Genomic DNA, 24423 nt, shown 5'->3' on the forward strand with positions numbered 1-24423 from the left:
ATATAAAATGAGCGTTTATGGACTGACTCTACATACTATGTATGGTGGGGGTATATATCGTGATCTATGTCACAGCGTCGCCAAGATCAATCTCATCAGGCAAGTTCGGCAATGGCTTTGATCGTGGCGCTGGTGGCCTCTTGCGTCTAGATGGTGATGGTTCTGCGTTCGCTAGTGATGATAGTGGTATGACAGGCCCATTGAATCCGTCATTGTTGGTGTTACTGTTTCCTGTTCCTCGCCTCTTAACTAACGGTATTGGTTGATCCTCGCCGAGCTGTCCGGGCACTAGGATTGGCGACTTATTGTGGTTGCTGGATTGGGTTGCCTGTCTTATGATCGGCCAGGACATCTGGTGATCGTTGGTGCCCTGCTGTGGCGATACTACAATCGGTGACGTGGTATGGTTGTTGCTTGTGTCCTTCCTTCTAACCGGCGATGTGATCTGCTGTTCATTATTAACTTGCCGTGGCGATGTCGCTATCGCCACCGTATTGAGACTACTCAATGCTGTCCCATTCCCTCTAACAGGTAGTGGCTGCTGTTGTTCATGGTCTACTAGGCCTGGCGGCACAGATATCGACAACGTATTATGATTATTGGCTACTGGGCCTCTCCTTCGTCCTGGCGACGGCAGTGGCCGCTCCTCGTCTACTTGTGACAACACGGGCAACGTAGTTGTTGACGACGGTGGCGAATCATCCTCTATTGGCTGTATGGATTTTATATGTCCTCCCGTTCCATCTTGTCCAAATAACACCACTGTCAAGGTATTGAACTCGATTATGGCGAGTATAGAGGCAAACAGAACCGCAAGGATGCAGATCACAACGTTTCCAAAGTATGGTGTATAGTAGGAGTTGTTGGTCAGACCCACTGGCACGAATACGGCGCCGATTGCGGTGCTATTTATGTTGGTGCTGTGTGTGCTGTTTGAGCTTAAACCGACTCCGGCGAGTGTGTATGCTCCAGAGCTAAACATCAATACTAGGAAAAACGAGGGTCAGGATGCGACGAGTAGAGAAAGATCCAAGTGCATATTGCGTTGTTACATAGTATCGATATCAGAAGAATGACCGACCACCCAATCTCCACGGCCCTTCTAGATTTGAGTCCAGCTCTCGTCCAAAGCGCCAGATAGCGAGGCAGCAACACAATCATCGCTATAATACCTAAGAATCAAATGACAATGTGGTATTAGATCTACATCCAAAAATCTGGAATGAAAACATCAGTTCATCCTGAACTCACAGCTAATGCCTGAAATAACAACAGGAGCTACACATGTCCTGAGGGGATGAGTGAGAGCAGACTCATTTATGCCCAAGAACAACAAGCACTTTGGTGTTGGGACCAGTGCTCCTCCAATGATTGTACTTCCACCACAACATAGGTTCAACAACACTATCAGAATGCTACGACTCCACGCTGGCCGTGCATCATACGACTGTTCGAATGCCTGTCGCGTCATTTCAGATACTGATTTGCCCGTAGCGGCTCGACTTCCAAGTCGTAGTAGTTCCTGCTCGTTACCTGGAGCTTAATTTCTTTGGCGCAAGTTGGTGCAACCAAAACTCTCACTTTTTTGTGGAGAGAAATAAATTACGAGGGAGACAAAAGTACGCGACAATTGCACAATTCTGAATAGCTTTAAGGTTGGGAAGTTCGTACTATCCTGGATCTATATGCGAAGCAAGTTATCATACAATAATTACAATAATATAACACAGATCTTCTCAACCTCATCACCATCGACCTCTTCTTCGACCTCATCGCTGACATCCTCTTGTTCTTCATCCAGCTCCTCATTAGGACTCAAACCCAGCACCTCCACCATAAAATTCAAAGACAAAGGAGCACTATGCGATTCCAACACCGTTGCTCCCCACAAGAAAGCCTCCTCGTCTAGTTTCAACACGCCATCTTGCACCAGCTCGTTGTAGTGCTCTCGTGCAGCTTCTTCTGTTTCTAGCCCCAATATTTCAGCAACTTTGGCAGCAGTTCTAGACGATGCCAGTGATTTAAGAAGAGGGTTTTCGTGTTTGAGATATACAATCTTCTCAATAACACGCGTTTCGTCATCAAGCATGAATTCGTTCTCTTCTAAGGGATCAAGAAATATGAAGGAGGTACCAGAGGCAGCTCGTGACTCTATATATGATTTGCACTGGCTGCGGACAAGGCCAATAGCGTGCTCTAATATCCTTCTCTGGCCTACATAAATAGGGAAAGCATTACTAAGTTTCGATTCGCCTTAGGACAACAGAAAACAACTACGAAATGAACAATAAATTACCTTGACGGTATATTCTAGCAAACCGCTTCCTCGCATCGGGTTCTTCTACACCATCACTGTCATCACCACCTTCAGCAGTGACTGGGTTTTCTAATAACCTAGCTTCTCTACCCTTGAGCAACTTCCACAAATTATGGTAGACTTCAATCTCACAACGTGGAGACACTGGATTACACCCATCTGTCAAATCACCATCACATGTTCTAGTCAACAAGACTCGGATCATTCGAAGCATCTTTACAGGTATCTCCACATCGTTCTCGAAAAGTAGGAATTGACGGTCGTCAAGACCTAGATCTTTAAGATGAATCAGCTTTTGCTGTAGACGAGATAGTGGTGCTGAATTGTCTTCTGGTGTTGGCCGATTATCGTTCGAGGAGGTCTCGTCACCAGTACTATCGGTATCTACAGCGAGCTTCACCTTGACATAATCTTCCTCGTTTAGACTAATCACAAATCCATAATGTCCTAGCAGGAGCTCGTTTCCTTTTGGTCCATAATTATTCATTACTTCTGCGCCCTTGGCAACTGACTGTTGAGCAACGAAACTGATGCCGTCGTGAGATGTTATCCATTCTATTTTATGTCCTCGAGCGTGATTCAGCATGTCTAGGACTGGCCACATTGCCAGTTCGCATTCTTCTACTCTTGGATCACCGAGGATGAATGGGTCGTCGGCTCTCATGCTGTATTCTTCCGGCTTTTTGTTGGTGTCGACTATTTTATCGGGTTCACTAGCAGCAGCACTACGCCTTTTAGGAAAGGCTCGACTACTTATACTACAATATGCCCACAGCCAGTGGTCGAATGTGAGAGCTCCAGGTGTTGGAAAGTACTTCTTCACTATAGATTCGTTCGAAGAAACGGCATCAAAGGCTCGACGAAGCTCCTTACGCTTTTCACTGACAAAGTAAGCCATATTGGTTCCATTTAGCTCTCGCTCTACCATGTCCTCTTCCCACACAATCGGCAAATCGTATGTTTCTGGCAGCGTTGATAAGTACGGATACCAGAATGAGCCATCCTGCTTTACATACAGCTCATGCACCATATATGCAATCATGAGCATAAGGCCTTTCGTCCAGTAGCTCCAGGTAGATCCAAATTCCGGAAGCAATGTTGCAACTGCCAGTCCAAGTTCTGTCTTTTCGACCATGGATTCGGAGAGCACGATCGAGTCAGGAATGTAAGCGATGCGTTCACCTGGATTTATGTTGCTGTTGGCGTATACACCTCGTTCACCATCACGGATTTCTACTTGCAAAAGTTCCAGTTTTGCTCCTTGTTTCGATGCCCAGCCAAAGAGAACTTGCTGCGTATCAGCAGGCATTCCTTTACGTTTTTTAATCGTAGGAGCTGTATTACAGTCCTCTTTCTTTGTCGTTGCTCTTTTACCCATCATTGTGCGTGGAGTTTCGTGTCATTGAAAAAAATCAACGCTACCCATCACCAGTGAATAAGCCGGTGTTCAGTACACCTTCTCTTGTCGAGACATGCATAAAATTTATAATGGACACTGATCAATTGAAACGATCGCGCGAAATGAACGTGATAGACGGGTTTGACAGGACAGATAGTGACGCGTTGAGACATTTCTTGACAGATACAGTCGAGTTCTAAGAAAGGAGAGCTTTTGTTTAGGCATTCAAGCAATGTTTAGCGGATACTGTCAAGTTCTTGTATCATTCACATATTGGGACAGGTCTTGGCAGATACACTCAAGTTCTGCGAATATTCATTCATCATCCACAACAAAACCCCATTAGTCCACCCAAATCCAACTATAGACGAAGAATATGCGTCAAACACGAGGTCATCATATTATAAGCAAGCCCTCAATTACGTTTACCTTGAGGACTATATTCAGCTCCATACCCAGACGAACCAATAGCGGTAGCATCGAAGTTTTCATAGAATACTCCTTCACCAGTAAGATCTCGCTGTTTTGTCCATGCACAGAAAGCAGTGGTAACAAACGCTTGAGCTACATGCAGCTGAGCCCTTTTTGCATCAGATGCAAGATGTGGACATTGTGCCTCAATTTGAATCATTGCTTGAATAGCCACATCTATGAATCGAATAAAAGTGAAGAGGAGAAATAGACCCTAGAATTCCTAGTGCACGACAAGGGTTTCTTTATTCTTACATTGCAGGGGGGCCCAAACGTTTGGAAAGTCCCATTGAAGTCCTGAAAAGAAACCAAAACATCAATACCAACAAGAGTCGTGTCTTTAACAGTAACAGAGAACATGAAAGTATAAGCTCGTCGGTCGAAGAACCTTACCGCTCGATTCTCTAGTGACAGGCAGTCCTCCCTTCCACATCTCAAGCGAGTACTCAATATCAGATATCATTCGACGAGCCCCTTCACACGAGAATATCCCAGCCCAGACAGCAAAGTACTGTTCGGACGAATATGGCTCCAGACGTAGCTTTCCAGTTTCAATATTCAAATCACCACATCTGAGTGATTGGTCACAGAGCTGTGACTTGATTGTCAATTCGCGTTGATTTCCGAGCTTTGAGTATTCAATGCACTTGGCTCTATTCCCACGACCCTTGAAGATGCTGGCCAAAGAACGTTCTGAGAGCAGGAGTATGCTGTTGAGATCGATTGGGATGACTTTGGTTGGTTGTTGCCTACAAAAGGAAGTTGCTTCGCGATCAGACTTGATTTGAAGTGAGCAAATATTCGCTTTACCTAGCCAAGTTCTCCATACTAGAATTTGAGACTGGTCCAGGAATCCAACGGGACGAAAAATCCCATCCCGTCTCTGCCCCAGTGGCCAACTCAGAAAACAACTCTGCTGGCGGAATACTAGTTGCCAATGCACTAACATTCAGATCTAGATTATACGCTTCAGGTCGTGGCGAATCTGCAGTCACAAAATATCGAGATAGATAGCCTTTCGATTTGCCAAACTCAACTCTCTTTGGACGAGTTGACCAATATGTCAATTCTTGTTCCAACAAGGTAGTGTTGAGCTCGTCGAATGATTGAAATTCCAGGAATCGAGCAATCGTTAGAATCAGAAAGGGAGGCTGTGATCGATTGAGGTAGTATGTTCGAGATCCGTTTGCTAAACAAACGATGTTGAATGAAGGATGAATGGTGCTACAATTCACGAACTAAGGATGCGATAATTTGGCATGTTGTACTTACGCACAAATCCGTGAACTGCAAGCATATCAAGGAAGTTTAGCAGCATGTCTTTACTCATGTCATAAGCTTCTGACAAGAGGAGCCCTATAGTGTTGAGAGGGTGTCATTTAAAAACTCTCGTCATATGTTTGATATATTTGAATCAATTTTACCTTCCGTAGTAAAGTACGTATCCCAATAATACTGTTCCTCAAACATTCCACCAGGCACCACAAATTGTCTAAAGAAATGTCATTTGTGAGACAGTCTCCAACGTCACTTGTCAGACAAAAAAAGCCCGTTATATACCTGGAAACAGCAGGATCAAAGCTCGACACACACCCATCGCACAACAACCCCGTCCACTTCCTCGCCAATTTCGGCCATATATGATGAATCTGTTTTGCCCAATCACGCAACTTGGAGTCCTGAACGCCCTTCAAAAATGACGGCTGAGCTGGATAATTCATTCGTGCCGGAACCACATCAGATCCAGATGCAGCAAAGTTCTCATTCAGGAATGACGATAGGCTTGATGGCGAGCTTTGACTGACTTGTTGAAAAGATCGCAAGACTTGCTCGAGCGGCCTTTTCGTGGGCTGAAAAAGCGAGACTGAGTTCAGTGACATATATCCCCGTTTTCTGATTTGGATTCCTCACCGCGTCTACAAAGCCTGCAAAGAGACCAGATCGTTGAATGACATCGAGTATTTGTCCTTGAGTGTACAAGACTTTAGAAGCTGAAATTGATGAAGTTGGCACTGCCGACGACGATATTGACACCATGGCGATAAGAAGCATCAATGGCGACATTTGGAGTCAACGTCCAGATGCGTCGTCTTGAATGCTTCTGTTCACGAGGTTCCCTGGCTGAATGTGGGAACACGAATCAAGAAATGATTGACAGCCAAATCACCAAAACAGCAGTTGACAGGTACATCACAAAAAGAAATGAATTGACAGGTCCCCAATCTTGAAACGGGCAAACGATACCAAACAAAACATGTTTCAATTTTGAAAGCTCTAAGAAACCCCATGTATTCACAAGTGCGTCTAATTCTATACATCTTGCTGCACCAACAACATCTTGTCCAATAGAGCGACTTCCTTCTTGAGCAACTTTACACAGCCCAGTGACACGGTTTTGATCTCGTGGGGAGGCGCCGACTTCTCTGTAGCAGCAGCCGTATCGACAGGTGTCTCTGACGCGACACAAATGCGTTGGCCACGTTCCACCATTATCTTCAACCAGCCTTCACCATAGTAGAATGACTTGATTTCTTCTTCGAATGGAGCGACGGGATGTCGTAGAATGTGGTTGATGAATTTGTACGATAACATTAAGGTCTAAAGTTGGTATTGTTAGTCACGAATGAATGAGGTTATTTTGCTATCGAAAAAGGATCGTTTTTGCGGTACAACGAACGAAACTCACTTTCTCATTGTATAGCAAACTATTCCGTATTCCATCAGGAGTATTCCTATGCGAATCATATCCGGCTTCATTGAAATATGGCTCAGGATTTAACACCAGGCCTTGAATAGAGACGAGAACCTGCATGAGACTTTTGGCAGGACTCTAGGAAGCGAGTGAAAAGCTTTTAGGAATGCCATTGTTCTCTAACTTCAGCACCAATTTCGAGCGTACCCAAGATTCGGTGGCGTTACCACTCCAAGTTCCTAATATTGACAAGCAGACGCGGCCATTTTCATACAAGTTTGGGTTGATCTTCCCGAGGCCACCATCATATGAGTGAAAGAAGAGGTCTGGGGGAACGCTTGGATATCTAAAAATAGTTCAAATAGACGAATAAATATGAGCTTCAAGGGGACACAAAATATGCTTTGGACATACTCGAGAGGAAATCGTGCATCAAAGAAAAACAGACAGCCTTCATAAGCAGTTCCTTCTGGTCCAACAATCATGCATCTGAATGCATCAGTTTGATCCTCGAACGACCGTACTAGAATGCCCGGAGGTAAAGCCTTGGTCAACATTGAGTGTTCTGATAATATTCGTTTGGCAAGAGCTCGTGGTATGTTTCGTTGGATTGAATTATAGTATTTATGATCGATTGGTATGGATTCAGATGAGGCAAACAAGTCCCATGACGGCAGCTGAGAAGGTACTGAGATAGTGCCTCGTTTGGGGAGTGGTGATGATGGTGTTGATATATCCATTGTTTCCAGAGTATTGGTGACTTTAATGACTGAATCCTCTACTTGGTCGATCGTCCTACCATCTAATTCGACTTCGTCACCGTCTTCCTCGGTAACCCAGCTCTTATCGTCGTCATCAGATTCCGAATCTCCATCGTCATCGTCCTCTACTATCTTGAATATAGATGATGGAGGTAAGACGCCCTCTCGATTAGACAGCATGTATTTCACCACGACCTGTCCGTCTCTATTTATTCTCAATATTTCGACCAGACGGTTTACTTCTGGAGTGTCTTCGTCCACAACGAGACCAATACATCCTGCAGTAAAGTCTAGATGTTCTGGTGTCTCTAGTTCGAATAACGACAATTCTTCCACTGTACTTGACAAGACCATGCAACTATTTACAGTTTCATACCAACGTATGTTGGCAAGTCGATCTATGGCGTTTACAGAGACGACGAGACCTAGTTTCTCTTGGTTTTCCTTAAGCACCACAATTTCACAAGGCCAAAGTTCGTATTCGTCTGGTGATAATACAGGAAGGAGATTCGTGGAGTATATACCAGTGCTCACTGAGCCATCCTGCCACAATACATCCGCCCAAGTCTTTGTGCAAGTAACGTTCAAAGTAAATTGATGTGATGGAAGGCCCGTAGCTGCCTGGGCATGAGTTATAGGGAACGTGCGTTTAGCATCCTCTTCATCTTTGAAGACTACTTTATCGCCAAGTTGGAAACTATAGGAGCACCAGCTGCCCATTAAGACTCTCACGGAGGCTCTAGGTACTTTCTCCGGTGGAGGGCTTCCTGAAGGATTGCTTCCGAAACATGCCAGCCACTGAACAGTAACCAGAATGGTTTGAGAATCAATCACAAGTCCAATCTTGTGCTTTCTAGGGATGAAGTGGCCACGTGTCCAGCGACCGTCTCTAAGGCACTCTGGAGGGCAATTTACATTGAGGCCTGCAACCAATCTAAAGCAGAGGAAATTAATGAGTTCTTCAGTGACTAATTGAGATATTGTACACTTTAGACCATTTACGAATACTGACCTTTGCGTTTTCAGGAATGAATTGTTGTCAACATCTCCAGCAATCTCTAGCAAGTCTGGGTACCTGACGACACAAGTAGACAAGTCCAGAAATTGCACCGTTATTTGTTCAGCACAGCCAACGGCCCGCCCAACCCATCCTCCTTCAATGACGACATAATCTGACACGTCAACATCGGTAGAATATGATATTCTCGAAGTATCTACATCTTTTATCTCGAATCCACTCGAGATTTGTTGTAGAGACGCAGACTGCCTCATTCCTATTATGACACCGCTGCCCTTTGATGACTGTTGTGCTGACGTGTCTTGTACGATATCTCCGGGCATGAGGGCACGATCAACGAGGACGACATCGGTTTCATTTGTTACATAAGGAGCCTTGCCATCTCCCGGCGCGATTATTACTTGTTTGTCTTTCAAAGTTCGAGTCAGTTTCAAAATATGAGCTTCCTGTCTTGACATTTCACTCTCGTCTTCCTCGTCAATCAAATCTGTAGTGCCATCGTCGCCATCTCGAGCAGATTTCAATACAATTCCATATTTGGGTATTGTAGCAGTTGGGTTTAACAATACAGCATCTTCAGAGTAGAGTGCCGTCGATAGAATTGGTCCATTTGGACTGCTCGGCGACTGATAAGCTTCATCAATATTGCCATTAGAGTTTAGATGAGCCAAGATACGTTGTCGTTCATCATGGGTGAGTGATTGAACGCTCTGCCCTCCAAGTCCAACCTAGCGAGATCAGATTTAACACCATTGCTCTAATTGGCGATCATTCAGCAGATCAGACCAACCTCTTTCATAGAATGCTCCACTTGAGCAGCACTGGGAAAGCTGGACAGGGAGTGATGAATCGCTGCTTCTTTCGACATTTTTGATGTTTGTATCCTGTAACGAGATTCAAGGTCAGAACTGTTCAAGATCATGCGAATTACGTTAAAATCCACACAATTTGCCAAAAATAAAAGTGTCATAGGAAGGATCGTCTCCTCCCAACATCAATGAAACTCACCTTCAATCGGAGATCGCAAACAATGAGGCAAATCAGACGACTAGTGTATGTGGCGAACTCACGTCGAGGGTCGGCACGTCCAATATCAACAACGCCTTGCTCCTCTCTTCTTCCGGCTCTCTCGTCTACGCAAAGGACAACCTCGATGAAGGACACCAATCTGGTAAACGTTTGCACTCTATTCGACCTCAATCGCGTCGAATGCTCGTTAGAAATTTTATTCTGATTATCTGATTGATAGATCTCGCGTTCTTTACGCGCTTCCAAGACTCAAAAGGACGCTGTCTTGGTAGACATTAAATCCAAACATTTGGAGGTGTGCTCTTTGATCTAAATTGATCTTTTCCTTATAGCCAAGTACAAGGAGATCCTTCTTTAGTACACGAGAATCACGGGCTGTTCTCCAGTATGCATTGGCTGATATAGGGGAAGGCATCAGAGAGTGCGAGATCATTCAATGGTAAATTAATACTGTGTGAAGGGGTGCAATGGACCAATGTTTGGAAGAAATTCGTACTGAAATCGTCCTTGTATGTAGGTTTGTCAAGGTCGGAGATCGTATAGAGCAGTTTGACAAGATATGTGAAGTGCAGTCAGACAAGGCATCCGTGGAAATCTCGTCACGATATGATGGAGTCATTACCAAGCTATATTACGATGTGGGTGCTATGGCACGAGTCGGGAATCCGCTAGTTGATATTGATACTGGTGGGAGTGTTGAAGCTAGTACAGTGCCGCAACCTCATCCAACACCCCTACAACCAACACCAGCTCCAACTGCTACCAGTGCAGCTCCCCCAGCAACAACAACATCAACAGATGCCGAACCGTTCGTAATGACAACACCCGCAGTACGTCGCCTTGCCAAAGAACAATCCGTAGATTTAGCCAAAGTGCGTGGAACCGGAAAGAATGGACGAATCACCAAAGAGGATATTATGGAATACACTAATGCAGCTCCTCAGAGAGACGCGATAGCGAGCATCAGGGCAGATCATGTTCCAAGTAAGTACATACAAACTTAATTGGATTGAAAACTGTTTCCAGATTTTTTTGCGTAGGTCCAGCACCAGCCAAAGCACCAATATCCACAGCATCAAAACCACAAGAGGGCGAAATCATTCCTCTAACTGCCATGCAACGAGCCATGTTTAAACAAATGACTAAATCATTGGCCATTCCACATTTTGGATACTCTGACGAGATTGACTTGACCCAAATCTCGCTCTTAAGAAGCGAAATCAATTCTGGATTAGCTCGACATGATAGCCATAAACAGCCTCTAGTTAAGAAAGTGACTCTGATGCCTATATTTATTAAAGCCATGAGTATGGCCTTGAAGGACTATTCGATTCTGAATGCTCAATTGCTGGTTGAAGGATCTGATGCTGCTACTGCTCAACTGAAATATAACAAGAGTCATAATATTGGAGTAGCTATGGATACTCCTGGCGGGTTAGTAACTTTGAATGTGTTTAGGATTTTCGAAATCATATTGTATTGCATGACGGGCTGACTTTTCTTGTTTCCCAACCTGCTTAGACTCATTGTTCCAAATATTAAAAACGTCGAATCAAAGTCTATACTGGCTATTGCAGCTGAACTGGATCGCTTAAAGGATGCTGGTCGACGAAGTGCTCTCTCACCATCCGATTTATCAGGAGGCAACATCACCATATCAAACATTGGTAACATTGGCGGTACGCTACTCCATCCTGTAATTGTACCCACTGAAGTCTGTATTGGTGCTATTGGACGTGTGCAACGACTTCCTCGTATAGTTGAGATTGATGGTGAGGAACGTGTAGTAGGAAAGGACATTGTACATGTTAGTTGGAATGCAGATCACCGAGTCATTGATGGTGCTACTATGGCACGATTCGTGACTCTGTGGAAGGCGTACCTTGAGTCTCCAGGAAGACTGCTGGCTGAAATGTCGTGAAATATATGGTTTGGAATTGGAGTAAATATATGAAATATACATCAATAGTAGTAATATTATTCAAGATTCTGATTGTTGACGCGTTGCCAATGGCTCGGACACGTTATACTTGGCCTGTTCGCTGCTGTCCGGTGGTCATGGTCAGAAATGCGCAAAACAACCAGATATCGTTCTTGTCGCGATTGACATAGTTCCAGTACAGGACATAGGAGCAATGGCTTCCACACCTAAGAAACCTATCGCAGGTGCCTCCTCGGCGTCAAGTCCAGGTTCTGTGTCGTCGACGCCCTCAAAGAGAACAAGTGAAGGTGGTGGTGGTCCTGCCACTACCTGCCATGTAACTGTCAGAATAAGGTACGATCGCCGGTATCTCTGTATTCAATTGTGAAATCCTTTGCTTCTGCTCTTTCCATGCTATTATCATCAAACATTTCAAGACATCTCATCACACATCTTGACCACTTTTCGATCACGTAGGCCGTTGATGTCTGATGAAATTTATGGAAACCAATTCAGTGCATGGGAAGTGGACGAAAACACCAATAGAGTCGGAACTTCGTCCGAGTTCAACGAGAGAAACAGATTCAACAAGGAACAGCCAGAGTTCTTTTACGGTTGGTTGCAGTCGGCCTTTTCGCCACGCTTTGATCTGTTTCTGAATGTATTGCTGTGATCTCGATAGATGAGGTGGCTACTGGCAGTGACAATCACGCGCTGTACTCGAGTGCTATCAAAGAGCTCGTTATTGCAACAATGGAAGGATATAGTGGAACTACGTTTGCGTATGGTCAAACGGCTTCTGGAAAGACGTATACCATGATGGGAACAGATACGGAGCCTGGTATCATTCCTCAGGCGGTTGATGATGTGTTTACTTACATTCGTGAAGTATGTTGCAGTCACATAACCTTTTTTTGGTATGTTTGATCATTCTCTAAACAACTACGTCTTTTAGCAACCTTCTGATCGTGAATACTTGCTACGTGTGTCGTATATAGAAATCTAGTAAGGGTGATACGGATATTGGAAACTCACAAAATCCAACGGCTCACAACCTTCCTTGTTTCTCTAGCAATGAGACTATTCGAGATTTACTTGCACCAGATCAAACGGATTTACGCATTCATGAAGATCGCAAGGTAAAAGCCCAAGAAAATACTCCTATCATTGAAACTATTGCTGATCATCCGCAATTTTTAGCGAGGTGTCTATGTATCGCCACTCAAAGAAGAAATAGTTACAACACCAAAACAAGTCATGAAAGTTATTGCTCGTGGTGAACAGAATAGACACTTTGGATCAACGGATTACAATCAGCATAGCAGGTATGACCTCAACTTTTTTGCCAAAAAACGATTAACATCAAATACCTTTATCTTAGTCGATCACATACAATATTTCAAATGATTATTGAAAGTCGAGATCGAAATGCTGCATCATTGGTACCCAGTCCAGAACCGAAACCTGGTGTACTGGCAGGTCGACCTTCTCCTTCCGCGTCGAAATCATCGAGACCATCCGCCACCGCATCAACAGGAACCGTGACAATATCTCAATTGGTAATTGAAGGAGACCACCGCTGTCATTTTTTGTTCAACCTACTCTCTGAACCCTCCTTTGTTGATCAAACCTAGAATCTCATTGACTTGGCAGGCTCAGAAAGAGCAGCGTCCAATGCTGAACGACGAGCTGAAGGCTCGTTCATCAATAAGTCATTGTTAACTCTGGGCAATGTGATTGCCAAAATTACAGAAGACAAGGGTGGTCACGTCCCATTTCGAGACTCGAAACTTACTCGAATACTACAATCTTCGTTGACTGGTCAAGCTAGAATTGCTGTCGTTTGTACAATATCGTGAGTTAGATGTCACTCGTTCTGACCTTCTTTATAACTTTTTTCCTGATGCCTCCTTGTTTAGACCAACAACTGCCAACTTTGAGGAATCTCACAACACACTCAAATTCGCATCTCGTGTGAAGAAAGTAGTATCACGAGCATCTCAAAATCAAATGATGGATGAGAAAGCTCTGATTCAGAAATACAAGGGAGAGATTCAAGAACTTAGAGAGCAACTCTTTAATACTAACGAGTTGCTTGAAATGGAACGACAGAAGGAGACTGTATCTATCAAAGAAGAAAGATTATTGTTTCAGGAGCAGTTGCATGAGAGTCAGTTGGTGAGCTATTTTCGCGGTTCATCGTCTGTGTTTTGTTCTTGACTGATTGTTGATCTCTTCATAGGTGCGAACTGCTCTCAAGGAACGAATAGATCACCTTACAAAACTCATTTTGACCTCAAGCAATACGACACCTAAAGCTATATTGGATTGGAATCATACTGATGTAAGTGCAAAAAGTGATGGTACGCTCAAACCTCTCAAGTCCCATTCATTCGCTTGACTCATCATTCGCACGTTTAGAAGAGGCAATCAGTCATTGTTGAAGGCCTACTACCTCAATCTGCCAAATCGCCAACAGCACCAAATAGCGGACTATTACAATCGCCAGCAGAAAACGATTCTACAACAACACCAACATCTCGCCAAACATCCCAAGAAGATATAATAGCATCCCAACAGCATACATACTCGACTATAGGCACCACCACCACATCAGAACTCGAGAAAACGATTACAGAATTGAGACAATCGCATTCATCCAACCCGCATCTAGCAGCCATGCTAATAGACCTACAATCCAATCCGAAACTTACCTTACTCGCACTGGCCCAAACACGCATGGACTTGATTGAAGCACGACGAGATAGGGAAGAATTAGAATTATGTGTGGAAGAACAGCAAGAAAAGATTGCTTCTCTTGAATCTGGTGGTGGTGGAAGCGGTGGTAGTGTCAGAGAACATTATCAGCCAGTCCGGAAATCATCTATAGGCGGCTCATCAGTCAAATCATCAGGTACAACAGATGCACTGGATGAAGCTCGAGAGCAGATATCAGAGCTTGAAATACAACGTAAAAACTTGCAATCTCAAGTCATTGAATTGAAGGATCATGTGAGAAGGCTTGAGCTGGCGCAATTTGAACAATTAGAGTCACAGGCTAGAGGGGAGGAAAATGAGCAAGAGTCTTATTAAAAAGGGACTGCGCTTTTATATATATCCTTGTTGATTTCTTATACATAGTATACACACACGTTGCATGTTTGCTGTTGTACTTAGCAATTTACATATATAAACCCCACACACATCCATTCACTCAGTCATCAACCGCTTCATCACTTTTTGGAACATTGGCTCGTATACAGCGACGAACAGGTTTGGGTTTTGTAGCGAGTCTTTTATACATATATCTTTTTTATATTTTATAAATACTGTAAAAACGAGTTGCATATTTATTGTGGAATATAGCAAACCCACACACCGCTTCAGTCATCATCCTCATCACTTTCTGGAATAACGACTCGTTTACCTCGACGACCTGGTTTTGGTTTTGTAACGAGTTCAAGATCACTGACATCATCTTCTTCTTCTTCATCGTCGTTCTTTTTTGGTTGATCATCTTCATCATCGTTAATCTTGAGTTTGCTCGTCTTCTTTGTTATGCTACCGACACCTCTACTATTCCTACTGCTGCTGCTTTTCATAGCCTTCTGTACAGGTCCACGTGGTTTACGGGTACTGGTAGGCGGTGGTGGTGCATGGTTTTCAACATCTTCAGCGTCATTATCGTCTGCACCGTCCTCATCACTTGAAGCTGCCTTTTTACGAGTTGAGCGTTTGGCAGATTGAGGTGCAGCGACTCTACCACGAGGCCTACCACGAGGCGTACCACGAGATGCTCGACTATCTTTACTGCCGATCTAGGTATTTTGGCATGGTGAGAAAAGCGATGCGAAGAAAAAGCTATCTTAATTGTAAGTCATACCACATTCAAGGAAGCCATAGCATCAGCCAACGCTCCTTCTTGACCTTGTTCACCTTCACCTTCTTTACCCTCCTCCTCCTCTTCATTATTGTCGGGTTCGTCCAGCATCATGTTTCCACCAGGCTTGGCTTTTCCATGTTTGGCCTTGGTAGCCATAGCAGTAGCAACCGTTTCTTGTTGCTCAAGACATTTCTCGTGCAATTCAATCAATTTGCGTTCAAATTCTTCAATCGATGCCTTGTTCTCTGTCTTCGGCTGCTTCTTTGCCTGCGATGAAAAATATGAGCAAGTTTCATGAATTCGAACGGAGATCAGATGATCGTCGACTACATACCTTTGAGACGATCTCTTGGAAGTGTTTCCAGACAGTAGGCTCGTACAGCTTATCTTGATAATGTCCCATCCCTTCAACCAATTTCTTGATTGACTTTTCCGATGAGAAGGGCAAGAGTCCCAGACAGAATGCAATATCTCGACATTGTCGGTCAGTATCGGCATTCTTGAATCTCAAGACAAGTTTTTCTACCAGGCTCTCTGTTTGCTTCTCCTAACAAAAAAAACAGGACTGGTCAGCTCTGATACTCTACAACAGCAAGCTGGGTTTTGCCTTAACTGTCATACCTTCTTGATGAAATCAAACATGAACTTCATAATACTCTTAAAAGTATCTTCATCCACACCAGCTGGAATAGGTTGCGACAAGTTACTGATAATGTCTGGCAAATTATTATACACGGCATTATCCTTGGATGCCAACTCAGTAAAAAAGAGTTTGGCCAAGTCAGAGATTCGTTGATCTTCATCTTCCAAGCATTTGGCCATTTCACTAATCTGGCCCTTGACTTTGACCATTCCATTCAAAATCAAATGAGTCAAGACCATCAAGGTGTTCTTCTTGACGGCTTCGTCATCATCCTGGAGACGTTTATACAAGTGTTCAACGTTTTGATCAATTAGAGAGTTGAAGCAAACAGCCAAATCTCCAATGCCAATAATAGTGTTGAGACGGACGACTGGTAGTGACGATCTCTCCAGAATGGTCAAGAGTAGCTGAAGATTCGAGTCACAAAAGTCGGAGCTCACACACATAAATTTGCTCAGAGCCAGTACTGCATGTGTTTGGAGCAGCGGATGCTAATTCAAAAAAGACTTAATGTTGGTTGACTGTAATCTGGTGTTCTTTTTTGCGCCAGCGTACCGAATATGTAGAGTTGTGTTTGCAGATTTCCACTACTAGAGGTGCGAAAGCAGCCAATAAAGAGTGTTCGCCAAGAATCAGTTCATGTTCACGAATATAATTAATGGCTTCCGTGAATTCATCTTCTGTAGATCCAGTTACATTATCCAATTCATCTGCACCCGTACGTTTACCAGGCGTCTTGGCAAAATCCTCTACAAAGGCACGCCATGTCAGTTTTTTTTGCTTCTACCTTGCTCAACATACTTCAGCCATCTCTTACCAGCAGCTTTTCGTCTCTTCCAAACGACTTCAATAGACTCCAAGTGCACAATTTGCTTGATGGCAACATGACCAACCATAAAGCATAATTTGGCCAGATTCAACGAATCACATTGCACTACCTCTTGAGTAGAAGTAGGAGAATCAGAGAAGCCAGAAGCCTGAGTACCCATCATGACATCTCCATCTCCTCCTTCTCCTTGTTCTCCACCATCATCATCAATACGTAAATCAGATTGAATCTTGGAAGCTGTTGCTTCTACGTGAGAATCGACAGCACAGGGAATCTTCAAGACTCGTGAAGCTACACGTTTGATGACTTCACCACATATGACATCTGGATGCTCGGATAGCAAATATATAGTGTTTAAGCCTTGTTCGGCAAACTCAAACCTGAAAGGTTCCCAGTCAGTGTCCTGATCCCACATGACCATACGACTCAAATACGTACCAGTGCTCAGAGATGTCCTCATCAAGAAGCAAATCACATGTTTGCTGAAATATGGCATGATTCATAGGAAGACGTTTGTGGGTATCCGACAAGGTGCCTAATTTAGGAGAAAAAAAGGTCAGTCCGTCGTAAACGATACGTTTCTGGCTTGAAAAGCTTCTTTACCCTTCTTCCTTTCTGAAGCTCCCAACATTTGGAAGGCAACAGAGGCATAGCGAGCCAAGAGCAAGTCGTCCTATTCAGACAAAACAAATTCAGTAATTGGAGTCTATTCACAGAACTTCAATCATTCGACTCCTACCCGTCCACAATCGCCCAATCCAACTCTCAACAATATATCAGTCTTGTCTGCAATAATGTCTTTACGAGTCTTGGCAAACATGCTCAGAATCATAATGGCACCACGTCGTTCTCTAGCTGATGCAGCATCTGTCTTCTTACGACCAAAGATGCCCCATAGTGCATCAATGATGGCTTGTTCTGGCTGAACACGTTCCTTGACGATCATGGTACTCAAGAGTTGCTCAAGGGAAGTCAACTCTGCGAGATTCATTTCATCAGTCAGCCTAAACACAAAAAAAAGTAATAGCAGTTTGAATACACCTTGTAAAGAACTGCGTCCCAACGTCCTGAACACTCAAATCTTATTTACCGAATCAGATTGTATACAATAGTCTCCAAGTTTTGACGTTCACTCTTCGCAGGATCCATTCTAAAGTAGACTTTCTCATAGCTCTCAATCAAGTCTTCACGAATACCCTTTTCAGAATCACCATCAGTATCCTTATCCCATATCTTGTGAACCATTCTCTTGACTCCAATATCAGCACCTTCAACACCATATCCATATGCTTCTACAAAGAAACGCATGGCCTCTACTGCTTCTGTTTTTGTCTTTGAGCTCAATAGCTCACACAAGGTGGGAATGGCTTCAAACAATTGTTGACCAAATTTGATGGCCTCGGTATAATACTTGAGCAGCTTCTGGAACTGACCAAGATTCTGAGCCGTCAGGTCTGGGTCGTCTTGCGGTACTGGCTCATCGACTAGTTGGCCTTCTGGTTGCTCAGGCTTGTCGACATCCATTTCTTGATCTTTATTGCCATTAGGCGGTGCCGGGAGATCTAACAGTTCAGCGATAGCAGCTGCTTCGTTTGGATATTTAGCCTAGTGTTTCAAATGTTGATGAGTTCTCGAACAAGTTGTTAGCCAATAAACCTGTACCTGAATAATGTGCAGGATCTCTGTTCGACGAGACTCAAACACCTTCACATTAAGCTTTCCTTCGTCTTTAGGAAAAGCCAGGAAAGGACAGGTATCCATCATCTTGGTCAAAAGCTTGACAGCATTTTTTCGTACAAGACTACTCTTGTCCTTCATACGACCAATTACCAAATCTATAATAGCAGGTCGTGTCTCGACAGGAATGTCTGTGATCGTACCACCGAGGACTCGAGGCCTACAATCAAAAGGTTTGTTACTACAGTGTCTTTTGGTAGGGCCAACCCACAACAAAGCACCTACTCTGTCAATTTCATCAAGACTTGCAAGACTTTGACTCGAACAAAAGCTGACGTGTCTCTAAATCTGTCTTGAAGGATCCAATAGAACCTGTGCAATTGAGCAGCAGCAATCTCAGAGTTGTTTACAGCCAACAAGTTGTGAATGAGATTGCCAACAACTTCAATCATAGCACATCGTATAGATTGCGACTAAGGTAAAAGAAATCCTTGTTGGTTTCAGGATTGCTTGTACGAAACCAGCAGTAATCACGTGCATCAGAGTCTAGATGGACTTGCAAGACCACCAGCTGCTTCATCATTTCGCGAGGCAAGATATCTGACAGTCGGACCAAAAACTTTGAGAAGGTCTTGGCGATCTTGGAATGATCCTTCTCATTGAATTCCATGTTACCGATTTCACTATATGAAGAGTCAGCCATGCTCAATAACTGTGAAGCGCAGAAGACCAATATCTCACCGAAGGATTTCGTCTACCACTCTAGACGAATCGTAACGCTTGACTAGCGCATCAAGGAAATCTGCCATGGGCTCAGATAGGTGCTCTTCACCAGACTTGAGATTTAGCAGAACAGATGCTTGTGCACCTACGTATAAAATATCACTCTGAGCACTGTGTCCAGACTTACAAGTGGTAGCAAAGCGATTGATGCGTACCAACAGCATAGTTGTAGTCACGGACAGCAATAGCCCAGATATCAAAGATCGCCGTGCGCAACTCTGCCTTTTTCACATTCTCAGCATCTTCCAACAATAACGAAGTGCATTTAATGACCATACTAGTAATGACAAACGTTCAGGAGGGCTATTCCTTAATCGACGTATTCAGCGCACACAGCGGAAGAACATTGAATGCACACCACGCTTACTTGATGTAGGCGTCACGTTCAGCAGATGAAATCCATATTCGTTTCAAGTCCAAGACAAACATATCGTACAAGACTTTGAGAGCCTTGAGCTTCTGAGCTGGCCAATCCCAATCGACGTCGACTTGTTTAGCTTTACCACCACGTCCTTTCTAAATTGATTCGACAAAAGGATATGAATTATCTGAAATATTGGGACACAATTTTTTTACAAAGAGCCCTTCATACCTTGGGTTTCCCAATGTTTGCACGTTCTTTAGCACTAGCTTCAACCTTGGCCTTCTTTTCAGCAACCATGAGGAACCAGTATAACAGAAAAGCGTACATTTCCAGTAAAGTTCTGTCCAAGTCAAAGCCGGGTTGGTTGGCTTCTTCAATATCAGTAGCAACATTCTCGGAATGTCTCTCCAATCCTAAATGAATGTGGGACGGTCAATCTGTGATGGTGGCAGTGAGATCAACATGAATATACCATTTATAATGATATCTCCTAGTTTTTGTACTATTGGAGCTGGCAGGGATTCGAGACATCTACCACGCAGAAAAATGTGATTATTACAAGTTGATGTTTGGAGAAAATGCTGGAAGAGCTTACTTGAGGCAGCTCTGCAATGAATCAAAAGAATCTCCTTGGGAAAGACTGCTTGGATCAGCTATCAATGAGAGACATACATCTAGATATAAACCAGAGTAAGGTCGACATCTCCATCACTAAACAAGTAAACACAACGACTTGCCGTCCAATCGCCCATTCAAGTCGTCGGCATCCAGTTCCGAAGCATCGTATTCATTGTCAATGTTGGGACTTCCTTGCTGCCATGCCGACAGCGTCTCGTGAAGATCAAATGTCATCTCCATCTTCGCACTGGTCGAGTTTTCGTGGAAGTTGAAGCGTATAGCCGAACGAACGGACGGGTGTAAATAAAGGAGGCTTAATGTTTACATAATTACAGAATTATTGGACTTGACCATGGACGTTTCTCGTGATTTCATAGCAATGTTCCAAGCGTTGCGAAGCTGTGAAATGGTTTTGCACAGATCTGACAGTTCCTTCAACACGAGAATAGATCTACGTGAATTACTGTCGGAACAGTATTTTATTAGTCATGATACAGTCGTCTAAACGAATAACTGTAGGAAAGGGATTTTATTGGCCATGATACAGTCATGGGAGGATCAGAAAGATTTTATTTCTTCCCATGTGAATGTTTCGGGTATGGTCTCTACTGAGTTGGTGAGATATCCTACTAGGAACTCCAGAGCATCTACTAGTCTCGGTCCTGGGCGGTTGAAGAATGCATTTCCTATCGAAGAATATAGTGACTTACAATTCTCATTGACCTTCAGCGAGTCGTATATGCCATCTTGGCGTCACTTTCAACTCTCTTCCTTCCCTCGTCTTGCCGATGGCAGCACAAGGACAAATTCGATAAAGGTGAATACATACCATCCACAAGAGCCACTTGCGTAACGGTTTTCTTCAGTTGCTGCCAAACAGGCATTGCTTGTAACAATGCAGTTTCCCGTTTGGTTTCTTCAAGATTCAAGCCGCATGGCGCTATTATCAAGACTTCTGGTTTGGATGCGACGAGTTGTTCATGCGTAATTCTAAACGATTTTCCAGCTCCACTTGTAGCATTTTTGGTTGGGTTAAGCGGATGACTGCCTCCAGCCATATGGATGAGCTGAGGAGTCCAATGTCCGCCGATGAAAATTGGGTCTGACCTAAGTGAAACTAGTCGATCAGTTCAAGTCTTAATGTAAGGTTTCAGGCCTCGACAAGACGTTCAACAAACAGCATTTATCAACTCTCGATCAATATAATACCATTCTATAAAAGCGACATTCTTCCTTTGGGACGAAGCTAGGAATTTGTCTGCCCGACCGACAGCAGTTTGGATGCGTTGGGTCAAATCAGACCAACACTTGCTTCCAGCTTCTTCCATACCGATTGCTCTACTCACAACCAAGATATCGTTTAGGACTTCGTCGAGAGACTGTGGATTTAAGGATATTATGTTTGGTATTGGGTTCATTTGCTTGGCGACTCGTTCAACTGTAACAAGGTCAATCGCACAAACTAGAAAATAGATCATTGTGTTAGGATCGGCGAGCCACGGGAGTTGCAGCAAGGCAACATGTGGCCTCGAATTCTGATGATAGGCTCGTCACAATTTGCCTCCACCAAGACAACAAGAGCATCACAAACCTTCACACAAGTCCTGCGTCAGGACAATATCTGGCTTCAGGCTCTTCAACATCTCGACATCAAGGTTATATAGACTTCTACCCGATCCGATCTCACTTGAGACTTGTTTATCCACTTCGGCTGCAGTGAACTGAATGCGACTTCCAGTTAGAATTGGCAGATGTGTGATGGATTTTGGATAGTCATCCTATGTAATAAAGCGAGAAGTAGTCAATTTCATGCACTGGATGAGATTTTGCATCGTTATTACATCCTTCGTCACGCTTTTGCGTCAAAAAACACTTTCACATCAATTTCAAGCTCACCTCATGTGACCGTCCCACTAGTAAGGACGCCGCTGCCTTGGAAATAACGGTGAGCGTTTCGGTAGCTGAAGGTAGCAGACTGACTACTCTTAAACTCTTGTTCATGGTTGAGCAAAAGTCGAGAAAAACAATATTAGTGAAAACTGACACGCACATCACATTACATCTCATAGGTAGTAAAACAATGACTACCAAATCTCTTCCTAAAGGTTGGCCTGTCGATGGACGTGTCAGATATATCAACGAAAACGAATTCGACAAACGCATTCCACGTGAAATCATCCAGCATTTCCTACGTTTGCCAATAACTGCCATTACCATTACTACCACCACAAGCCCACAAGCAAATTTATTAGATTCGCTAGAGATACATGCGGTTGAAGATGTACCAAAGTCTGTTGTAATTCGACCCATTGCAGCCCAAAGTCATCCAGCAAATGGCCAATATGGATTGTTTGCTGCCAAGAAGATCGCACCGTATGCTCATGTATTGAACTACAATGGACTGGTTGTCCTCGATGAACATGCATCGCCTACCAGTGACTATTGCTTTCGAGTAAATTCCTTCTTAGCCATTGACGCCGAGTTTTGTGGGTCCCAGGCTAGATTTATAAACGACTATAGGGGAGTAGCTCAACGTGCCAATGCGGAATTCAAGGTATTTAGAGACGCAAAGAAGGGGGGTGTTTGTGTCGGAGTTTTTAGTCTGAAGGAAGGCATTGGGAAAGGTCAAGAGATTTTGCTGTCTTATGGCAAGGGCTTCTGGAAGGCACGTGCCGCTGTAGAGGACGTAGAAGACTACGACGAGATGGTTGAGGTCTAGCGAGGTCAGACGTCTGATTTGTTTGACGTATAATGTGTGCCTGGCTTCACCATTCAAACTCGACCTCTGACGACAATGGACACGAGAAAGAGGGTCTTTACAGCGTCAGGTAATCCAATAATCTGCAAGAGTCGGAGCTTATAAACAGACTAACCTATTCTCTATACCTTGTTTTGTTTAGTGAGAGAAGATATGTAGGCTTATGGAGACTCGAATCTGTGCGCTTCTGATGCAGTCGAATTGATGGAAAGACTTGCTACTTGAATACTTTTATAATTATGTATGCTTTTTCTCGCATTCAGTTTTCTTAAGTGCTTGAAGACGTCAAACATCTGAAATTACAAAATCCAAGCTCCTAGTGCTTTACATACACACAAAGTCTCTATTTGAATGGCAATCGGCCGCTCTGATACCATGTTTTACCTAGTTACGAGAAGTCAAAAGGTCTCTGGAGCAAGAAAGACCAAGTTGGTTGATTTCTTGTTTCGAGATCCTCCCAAACTGGATCGAGCAAAGGAATTGATTGTCAAAGATAAAGAGGTTCGAAAGGCACGACAGATCGCTGGTAGTGAAATCGGCCATCTGCAAAGACTCGCAAAGGCAAAAAATCAATAGTAGGAAGAGCAAAACGTAATATTGCAAAAAGTGTAGAGGACGGGGCCTTGCCTGGAAAATTGTATAAACATCATTCATCTTGCTAATGTCTATATTTATGTCTCTTTGGAAATCATGGTGCTTCACTGCGTACAAAAAAAGGGATCAAACATGCAAAGGTTTCATTCAGAGTTGTCTCGTCTTCTACGTGACGGCGAAGCAGATGAATAACGACAAGGACTTTTGGTTGTTCACTCTTGCTTATAAAAACTTCGTCTTGATGACCGTCACCATCAGAGCTTGCAACTACTGATTTGCTCACTGGTTTGCTCATGCCACTGCTAGGTCCATTCTTCTCCCGCTTCGTTTAGACCTAGATCGTCGCAGGAATAAATGACGAGACGTGCATAGTGTTGAATGTTATTTATATGTGGTGTTGAAAGCACTGGAGATCTGAATCAACTTCCTCTAATAAGCACTGACGTTTAATTTGTAACAGCAATGCAATTTATATATACTTAAAGACTTTTTACAAACTTACTCCTCTGCGAATGTACAAGCAAAAGTAACCACCATCTACTCAACCACTTTATATCGAATACACCCAACTTGTAGTATAGTTTCCAAACAAACAACGTCTGCACTAGACGAGAAATCACTCATATGTAGATCGACCCCGTCTGAGCCATCACTACCATGAGAGCG

At 43.6% G+C, this 24423-nt stretch overlaps 8 protein-coding genes across 8 annotated transcripts; 3 read left to right on the forward strand and 5 right to left on the reverse strand.

Annotated features, from left to right (window-relative positions):
* Positions 1-64: 64 nt before the first annotated feature.
* SmJEL517_g04649 (uncharacterized protein) lies at positions 65-3698 on the reverse strand (the record flags this gene model as incomplete). The annotated part of the gene is made up of 6 exons (XM_031170577.1): positions 65-987; positions 1053-1172; positions 1252-1533; positions 1624-1681; positions 1742-2214; positions 2297-3698. 6 exons carry the CDS (start codon positions 3696-3698, stop codon positions 65-67), a joined length of 3258 nt encoding a protein of 1085 aa, XP_031023456.1.
* Positions 3699-3982: 284 nt separating this feature from the next.
* Positions 3983-6251, reverse strand: SmJEL517_g04650 (alpha,alpha-trehalase; the record flags this gene model as incomplete). The annotated part of the gene is made up of 9 exons (XM_031170578.1): positions 3983-4077; positions 4146-4364; positions 4443-4484; positions 4581-4936; positions 4998-5376; positions 5460-5543; positions 5612-5679; positions 5748-6037; positions 6099-6251. 9 exons carry the CDS (start codon positions 6249-6251, stop codon positions 3983-3985), a joined length of 1686 nt encoding a protein of 561 aa, XP_031023481.1.
* Positions 6252-6497: 246 nt separating this feature from the next.
* Positions 6498-9526, reverse strand: SmJEL517_g04651 (uncharacterized protein; the record flags this gene model as incomplete). Its single annotated transcript, XM_031170579.1, has 5 exons — positions 6498-6785; positions 6874-7017; positions 7087-7225; positions 7294-9386; positions 9449-9526. 5 exons carry the CDS (start codon positions 9524-9526, stop codon positions 6498-6500), a joined length of 2742 nt encoding a protein of 913 aa, XP_031023482.1.
* Positions 9527-9811: 285 nt separating this feature from the next.
* SmJEL517_g04652 (dihydrolipoyllysine-residue (2-methylpropanoyl)transferase) lies at positions 9812-11608 on the forward strand (the record flags this gene model as incomplete). Its single annotated transcript, XM_031170580.1, has 6 exons — positions 9812-9829; positions 9908-9955; positions 10020-10126; positions 10205-10671; positions 10728-11121; positions 11209-11608. The coding sequence occupies 6 exons, from the start codon at positions 9812-9814 to the stop codon at positions 11606-11608; spliced, it is 1434 nt and encodes a 477-aa protein (XP_031023479.1).
* Positions 11609-11822: 214 nt separating this feature from the next.
* On the forward strand, positions 11823-14701 carry SmJEL517_g04653 (uncharacterized protein; the record flags this gene model as incomplete). Its single annotated transcript, XM_031170581.1, has 11 exons — positions 11823-11962; positions 12086-12222; positions 12291-12496; positions 12564-12613; positions 12681-12747; positions 12809-12933; positions 12990-13167; positions 13243-13463; positions 13528-13786; positions 13851-13952; positions 14030-14701. The coding sequence occupies 11 exons, from the start codon at positions 11823-11825 to the stop codon at positions 14699-14701; spliced, it is 2157 nt and encodes a 718-aa protein (XP_031023480.1).
* A 290-nt stretch (positions 14702-14991) lies between these two features.
* SmJEL517_g04654 (uncharacterized protein) lies at positions 14992-20645 on the reverse strand (the record flags this gene model as incomplete). The annotated part of the gene is made up of 20 exons (XM_031170582.1): positions 14992-15426; positions 15492-15758; positions 15826-16038; positions 16113-16625; positions 16690-16883; positions 16952-17343; positions 17402-17498; positions 17567-17636; positions 17703-17967; positions 18054-18568; positions 18626-18860; positions 18926-19113; positions 19197-19323; positions 19382-19508; positions 19579-19700; positions 19791-19939; positions 20016-20200; positions 20260-20318; positions 20383-20440; positions 20513-20645. The coding sequence occupies 20 exons, from the start codon at positions 20643-20645 to the stop codon at positions 14992-14994; spliced, it is 4344 nt and encodes a 1447-aa protein (XP_031023477.1).
* Positions 20646-20963: 318 nt separating this feature from the next.
* On the reverse strand, positions 20964-22406 carry SmJEL517_g04655 (uncharacterized protein; the record flags this gene model as incomplete). Its single annotated transcript, XM_031170583.1, has 5 exons — positions 20964-21091; positions 21235-21512; positions 21615-21867; positions 21997-22183; positions 22302-22406. The coding sequence occupies 5 exons, from the start codon at positions 22404-22406 to the stop codon at positions 20964-20966; spliced, it is 951 nt and encodes a 316-aa protein (XP_031023478.1).
* A 79-nt stretch (positions 22407-22485) lies between these two features.
* Positions 22486-23124, forward strand: SmJEL517_g04656 (uncharacterized protein; the record flags this gene model as incomplete). The annotated part of the gene is made up of 1 exon (XM_031170584.1): positions 22486-23124. One exon carries the CDS (start codon positions 22486-22488, stop codon positions 23122-23124), a length of 639 nt encoding a protein of 212 aa, XP_031023475.1.
* Positions 23125-24423: the final 1299 nt, after the last annotated feature.

The sequence above is a fragment of the Synchytrium microbalum genome (genome assembly GCF_006535985.1).
Source record: "Synchytrium microbalum strain JEL517 chromosome Unknown SmJEL517_scf0033, whole genome shotgun sequence".
Taxonomy (NCBI): Eukaryota; Fungi; Chytridiomycota; class Chytridiomycetes; order Synchytriales; family Synchytriaceae; genus Synchytrium; species Synchytrium microbalum.